Source organism: Bison bison, unplaced genomic scaffold (genome assembly GCF_000754665.1).
Source record: "Bison bison bison isolate TAMUID 2011002044 unplaced genomic scaffold, Bison_UMD1.0 scf7180017864192, whole genome shotgun sequence".
Taxonomy (NCBI): domain Eukaryota; kingdom Metazoa; phylum Chordata; class Mammalia; order Artiodactyla; family Bovidae; genus Bison; species Bison bison.
The window spans coordinates 4,121,374-4,128,375 of NW_011494764.1; the positions used below are offsets into that span (position 1 = coordinate 4,121,374).

General features: G+C 54.6%; 1 protein-coding gene across 1 annotated transcript; it reads right to left on the reverse strand.

Moving 5' to 3' along the window:
* Window positions 1–2,746: 2,746 nt before the first annotated feature.
* On the reverse strand, window positions 2,747–5,208 carry RPL13 (ribosomal protein L13). Its single transcript, XM_010843944.1, has 6 exons — window positions 5,114–5,208; window positions 4,818–4,938; window positions 4,577–4,718; window positions 4,203–4,376; window positions 3,676–3,732; window positions 2,747–3,155 (listed from the first exon to the last, which is right to left on the reverse strand). Exons 2-6 carry the CDS (start codon window positions 4,919–4,921, stop codon window positions 2,997–2,999), a joined length of 636 nt encoding a protein of 211 aa, XP_010842246.1. The 5' UTR covers window positions 4,922–4,938; window positions 5,114–5,208; the 3' UTR covers window positions 2,747–2,996.
* Window positions 5,209–7,002: the final 1,794 nt, after the last annotated feature.

A 7,002-nucleotide genomic window follows, 5' to 3' on the forward strand; every position in this document is an offset into this window, starting at 1 on the left:
CACAGGCATTCCACCCGAGGCAGCACTGGGGGGCCGAGTGAAGCGGGGAACTCCCCCTCCCATTGTTTTCTCAACCCTCCTCCAAAGACTTGTCTGTCATTTTGGTATTTTCGAACAATCAGCCCCCAGCCCCCACTCCTCCCCCCAGGGGTTTGCTGCCCACTCTGCAAACAGCTGGTCTGAACATTTAGTGTCACTGACAAGGCTCAGAGAGGGGGATGGCCTTTGTGAGGTCACACAGCAGTGGGACTCTACCCAGACCCCACTCCCTACCCAGAACCCAGTTCTCTCACCTCCCTTGACCCTCCAGGCTCATGTGTCTCCAGGGCACAGAGGACCATAGGGCATGGAGTGCCTGCGGTTAGCTGGGCCGTCTGAGCCCCTCTGCCGTTAGCTCGGTCCTGCAGCCCCTGTGAACCTGCGCAGGGCCAGCTGGAACACATGACACTGTCCAGGATGAGCTGCCCTGCTTCTCGGCTCCCCTAACCAGGAGTCCCGCTGTGAAGGCCTTACCCTGGGCACCTGATACTGACACTGCTGCTTCTGGGATGGTGACCTGCTTCACTGGGTGAGTGAGATCTCTGCACCTTTTAACCCAATCTCAGCGTGCTACTTCGCTTGTTAAGAAGCAAGCTGCCGGGTCCAGCCCACATTGAAGGGACAGGACAGACACATGGCGGTGAACCAGTGGCTAGGTCAGGAGGTCACCTTGTGCTTCCAGTCCCATCGATGAGGGCAGCATGGGCCAAGGAGACAGGCAGCAGCAGTGTCCATGGGGTGGCACTTCCAGGTGACAAAGACCTGGTTTTATACCTGACTCACGTGAAGGCTTTGAGAATATTCTTGGTGAAGCTGCCTGGATGGTGCTCACAGCCCCTCTGCCCTCAGTCCCTTTCAACAGTGACCCAGTTTTGCCTCCTCTTCCCCAGGAAGCACCATCCTTCCTGGTGAAATTTTCAAAGAAGCAATAACTAACCATACACCATGTATCATACACTTGCAAGTGGGACTTAAAAAGGAGGGGAGCCCAGCTGAGGCACCAGAGCTGGAGGGTGACAGGACCAAGGTCTAACACAGCTTCCCACTGCCCCAAAGGCGACGCCCAAGAAAGCCCTGAGCCTTCCCCAGGACGGTGGGCCCAAAGAATCTGGAAGGCCAGCCCCTCCCTTGATGGCCTGCAGCAGGCCCTCCCCCAGCCCTCCTGTACCTTGGTGACTGTAGCCAGTCACCACTGCAACCCAAGGCTGACATGTGCCCACACACTGGTGAGCCAGCCAAAGGACTTTCAGAAAGAAAACGCCAAAAAGTTTTGCGATAAGACTTTGTGGAGCTAGGGTTGTTTTGGTTACTGCTGTGTTCCTGGGACACAGTGGGTGCTCAACGCCTGAGTGCCTGTTCTCCATCCTGAAAACTCCCTGCATTTTCACTTTCTAACTTCTCCACCCAGCACCTGCTTGTCATCAGCTTCTACGGTCCCCAAGATGGTCAATGCCAGGCTGGCCCTGTGTTAGGCAGCTCACTCCTTGTCCTCTGGTCTGGTTCTAAGCTGCTGAGGCAGCAAAAAAGAATACTGACACTGGTAAATTCCTAGAACTAGGCACAAACCACTGTCGATTGAGGTGGAGATTGGATAAGGGAGGTCATAGCTTCTCACGGATTCCCTTTACATCTGGATCTTTTATGAAACAAAGACCTTATTTTTCCTCTGTAACACCCTGAAAGCACATAAGAAAAATAGCAAGTGCAACCACCTATACGAGACCTAAATAAAGAGAACCATCAGCTCTTTTACACGGTGTCCCTTACTCTGCTCTTTGGCTTGAACATCCCTGGTGGCTCAGGCAGTAAAGAGTCCACCTGCAAAGAAGGAGACCCTAGATCAGGAAGATCCCCTGGAAAAGGGAATGGCTACCCATCCCAGTATTCTTGCCTGGAGAATCCCATGGACAGAGGAGTCTGGCGGGCTACAGCCCATGCGGTCGCAACGAGTTGGACATGACTGAGCGACTAACAACTTAAAGGGGTACAAAAAACCCAAAGCCTAATCTAAAATGACTATAGTTTCTCTGAAAACAATTTGAATCAACTAGAAATTAGAATAAATTTCAAATCTTTTAAAATAGCCTGTAACTTAAAATAATCAGGGGAAAAACAAAACAAACTTTATAACCACCACCAAACCAATGCTGCTGCTGCTGCTAAGTCGCTTTAGGCGTGTCCAACTCTGTGCAACCCCATGGACTGCAGCCTACCAGGCTCCTCCGCCCATGGGATTTTCCAGGCAAGAGTACTGCAGTGGGGTGCCATTGCCTTCTCCGAAATCAGTGCTAGCCTCCTACAATTTATAATCACCGGAGCACCCCTTACAGATACAGGCGATGTCACCAGTGCACCTACTATGGTTATCCGTCCCTAAAACCCACAGTTCTGCCCAAGTGGACACTAACCATAGCAGCCCCTGGCCCTGCACACCTGGAGGCCTCTGCACCCTCCACTCTGTGAGCACTGTAGCCAGGGCTCCAACAGGAAGGCAGTCACCTTCCCAACCTCTCACCAGGATCCCAACACAAAGCAAATGGAACCACGGCTTGGGCCATCCAGAGGTAGCGCCCCACGAGCCCTCTTTCATGGATGGATCATGAGGCAGGCTCCAATCCCCAGGCCTCCACACCAGCTGACCCTTGACAGGTCGTGAATTTTCAATACAGAGTGTACACGTTAAATTAGCGCCTTATAAACTGTCAGCTTTAGATGTGAAAATAGTATTTTAATAGTAACAGGAACACACAGCACCTCCTGGGCTGGCGGATCCAGACAAGAACACTTACTAAGCACAAGCCTCCCACGTACCAAAGCTGCTTCCCCCACAGCTCTGTTGCAACAAAGGTCAGACACACCTCAGGTCCCCCTCGAGGAGGCCCCCCCCCGGCCCTGGCTCCTTACACAACGAAGGTCACATGGACACTGCAGGTTTATCACAAGTTGCCAACAGCACTTTATTTTTTCTTTTCAACATCCTGTTCTGCGGCTTCCTTGGCCCTTTTCGCCCGGATGCCAAAGAGCCGGGCATTGGCGCGGGCCATACGGAGACTGGCAAATGCCTTAAAGTTCTTCTCCTCCTCTGTGATGACTCTGGCTTTCTCCTTCTTATAGACCTAGAAGGGAGCCCAGCGAACTGTCAGCAAACTGAGAGGCCTTGGAGGGGAATCCGCCCAGAGTAAAGCTAACTGGAGGCCACCAAGAGAGTAGGACAGTACCTCCTTGGTTGAAAGTAACCCCCAACTCAGAACCTAGTGCCCAAATCATGTGAAGGGTGGGTGGGGCTTGGACACAAGGTGGGTGTAGGGGCTCAGGCCCACCCCACCTCCCACTCCCAGGAGCCTCAAGGGCCTTGTCAATTGCTGGTCAGGCTATAGGATCACCAAACATGCATGGAGAGCTGCCTCCAGCCTGGGCTTCCCAAACATCAGGGAGTGGAAAGGACTCTACATAGAGGGAAACAACTGAGGGCGACTAAGCTTTCCTCAAGGAGCCCATCTGTCTGGATGCAGCTGACTCTCCTCAGGGCAGGTAGGTCTTTCACAAACCAGTAAATCTCAACATGGGCCCCGGCTGCCACACAGAATCCCTCCAATCCAACCCCAGATCCATGGTTCTCCCAACATGCCCACTTACGTTCCGTATGGGCATAACAGGTCCGGTCAGCTGAGTGGCCAGTTTAAGCTCTTCAGCCTGTTTGTCAATGAGAAGGGAGTCAGGTGAGTTTAGCTCATCTCCCAAGGAGCCCCAAACTTGTCACCCCTAAGGGCCTGTGGATTCCTGCCCGATCGAGTAAAGGTAGGCAGGGTCAGATGAGACACCCACGCATCAACCAGGGATGCAGGGAGAATGACTGCCAGCAACCCATATAGATGGGCACTGCTGATCTCATACAAAGATTACTAACACGCAGTACACTTTCAATTTTAACAAAGCTGGCTCCAACTCCTGCCCTTAGTGAATCCCCACATTTCAGGCAATTAGTTTGAGGCTCCTCAGAGGCTTTCTCCCACATTATTTATCTTCTCTCTACTCCTCTGCGTGGCAACCCTGCTTTAGATAGGAAGCTGCAGACAGGTACTTTGTCCTTGCAGCCCAGCTAGACCCACAGTGAGACCTCCAGACCCTCATCCCGCTGGGCGCTGTGGGAGCCGGTTACTCACAGAGCTGTCTCCCTTCTTGGGGGCCGAGGGCTTCCTGGGGAACAGGATAAGCTTGGAGCGGTACTCCTTGAGCCGCTGCACGTTGGCCTGCAGGGACTCCGTGCACTTGTTCCGCCGCCTCGGGTCCACCGAGATCCCAATGGTCCGGGCCACCTTCTTGTGGATGCCGGCCACCTGCCCCGACAGCAACAGCTAAAGCCCCGAAAACTCCCTGACCCCCACCCCCTACACCAGGAGGGCCCAGCCGTCAGATGGAAAAGGGTTCAAATGCACTTTCATCATGGCAGTGCAGCGATTCCGGAGAATGTCATCACTTGGCTATGTGCCACGAGGAACAACCAGTGGGTCTCAGAACACGGGCTGTCGACACTCACCCTTAGCTCCTCCAGGCTGAAGCCCCTGCCGGCACGAACCTTCGTGTGGTACCTGACCGTCGGGCATCTCACCACCGGCCGGAGAGGACCGGACGCGGGGCGTGGGGCAATGCGGCGCGCCTTGGCCTGCCGGGCCTTGCGTCTGCGCAGAGAGAAGCCGAGCGGGGGTCACTGTCCGCCCTCCCGCAGCGTGCCCGGCGCGCGGAGGACGGGAAGGGCGCGCTCGCTCCCGGACACTCACCTACGGATCTTGCGAGCCGGCTGGTTGAACCACGTGGCCACGCGCCGCTGCCAGTCCTTGTGGAAGTGGGGCTTCAGGATCATGCCATTCCGGCTGGGCGCCATGGCTGCGGCCGAAAGGCCTGGCGAGCGGGTAAGACGGGGAGCGAGTTAGGTCTGGAAGCAGAGTCCCGTCGGCGCGCGCACAGAGCACGGGCCAAGGCCCGACGCCGCTGGCGACAGGTATACCCCGGGGACGGCGGATGGAGCCAGATGGGATCGGATAACAGCGATGGCGCCGAGCTCCCGTATACTCACCTCCTCCGAGGGCTCACGGCCGGGAAAGAAGGAAGTGCCCCAGAGCACCCTGGGATGGTAGTGGGCCCGGCCAATCAGAAGCGTCAGAGCTTTGTGACCAATCAGAGCCAGGGCCACAGAGTGACGTCCATGCCTTCCCGGCAGTCTTCGCGGCGCGGGCAGATATGGCGCTTCGTTGCTGGCGTTCTTGTGGTTCATGCTGTGGGAACAGCGGTTGTCTGGGTCTGGCGAATCTCTGGCCTGCCAGCCTGCTAGTACGCCACTGGAGGCCTCGCCCTCCGCGTCCCAAGCTGTAATGCCGGACACCGCGTGGAGTCCGCTCACCCTCCTTGTGGGCGGAGCGCGCACTTAGGAGCGTCCAGAGCGCCCCGAGCGTGTCGCCCGGAGCCTGGGCGCACAGAGGTCTGTGGTCCGGCCGCTGGTGGCGAGTAGCCCGCAGTGTGGAACTAGGAACCGTGGCCGGCCGCGGGTGGCCGGCGCTCCGCTGTGCACACTGCCTTCCACGCAGATGAGCGTCATAAAAACACCAAGTAGTCAGGCAGGCGTCCGCCCCCTGGACCCTGGCGCCTTCCTGTTCCCGGGTCAGCCTGGGACGACGCCAGCACATCTGCCATGTGTAAGCCTTTTCGCCCAGCAACCGCCTTCCTTTCATACCCTCACGGCAATCGCCAAGATTCCTCTCGCGAAACCTGATCACCGTTAAGAGTTTCATAACGGAAAATGAGAAATTCGGAGGCCTGTATCCTGCACTGAGTAAACAGGTAGCTGATATTGATGCTGATAGCTTTGTGCCCTCTTGAGACACCCTTGGGTACTAGAAAAATCAGGTTGGGGCTCAGTGAGGAATTACAAGGTTACGGTAGGGTAGACAGAACATGTTGAGGGCAGAGGAGGCGTGTAACACAAGTGCCAAGGCTGTGGGGAAGGTTGGAGCCCTGATACCTAGTAGGTGTGTGCTCAGCTCTGAAGCAAATCAACCCGGAATATTCATTGAAAGGACTGATGCTGAAGCTGAAACTTCAATACTTTGACCACCTGATGTGAAAAGCCGACTCATTGGAAAAGACCCTGATGCTGGGAAAGATTGAGGGCAGGAGGAGAAGGGGGCAACAGAGGATCAGATGGCTGGATGGCATCACCGATTCAATGGACATGAGTTCGAGCAAACTCTGGGAGGTAGTGAAAGACAGGGAAGCCTGGTGTGCTGCAGGCCATGGGGTGGCAAAGAGTTGGAGGCAACTGAGCGACTGAACAACAGCAGCAGCTGTGAAGCAAGGGCAGTACCAGCCTTGCTTTGATGACAGTTGTTAGCAAATGCAAGAAAGCTCTTCTCAGTAAACTTGGAAGTGGTGCTTATCTCTGAAGATAGGGTCATGTTTAAAATCTCTAGCCTTACATAGACACAGACAGCTAAACTGAAAGGTCAACGATCCAGAGGAAAGTGTCTGTGGAGTTAGCTAGTATACTAGTAGAATTTTTGTACTAGAGACTTTGGGCATGTGATTGGTGTGAAATGGGAGAAGCTTCTGGGAGCCCTTTTAGGCCTCAGAACAAAGCTCAGTGCCCAGCTCTTGGTAAGTTAAGGTCACACCACTTTGTTTCCAGGTGACAGGGTAGGAGCCAGGGTGGGGAAGGCAGTGCAGGAGAGAAGGAAGGGAGAGAGCAAGGGATTATCCACCTCACAAATTACTTTGTCCGTTGAAGCTGAACCCACACTCCATTCTGGCAGCAGAGGGTTTGTGTAGGAGATGTTTGCTGAAGAAACGCTTGCGTTGGCCTGGGGTTTATTTCTTCAGACACAATCCAGTGTTAGCCCTCACCTTCCATGTCTTTTTTTTTTTTAACTAAAGATTTATTTATTATTTTACTTTATTTTTGACTGTACTAGG

Bases quoted from the DNA above. Each gene is read 5' to 3' on its own strand.
- RPL13 (XM_010843944.1), bottom strand. From the start codon at position 4,921: ATGGCGCCCAGCCGGAATGGCATGATCCTGAAGCCCCACTTCCACAAG. The intron at 4,719-4,817 runs GTGAGTGTCCGG...CTCTCTGCGCAG, and splicing joins CCGGCTCGCAAGATCCGTAG to ACGCAAGGCCCGGCAGGCCA. The intron at 3,156-3,675 runs GTAAGTGGGCAT...GCTCCCTTCTAG, and splicing joins CTGTTATGCCCATACGGAAC to GTCTATAAGAAGGAGAAAGC.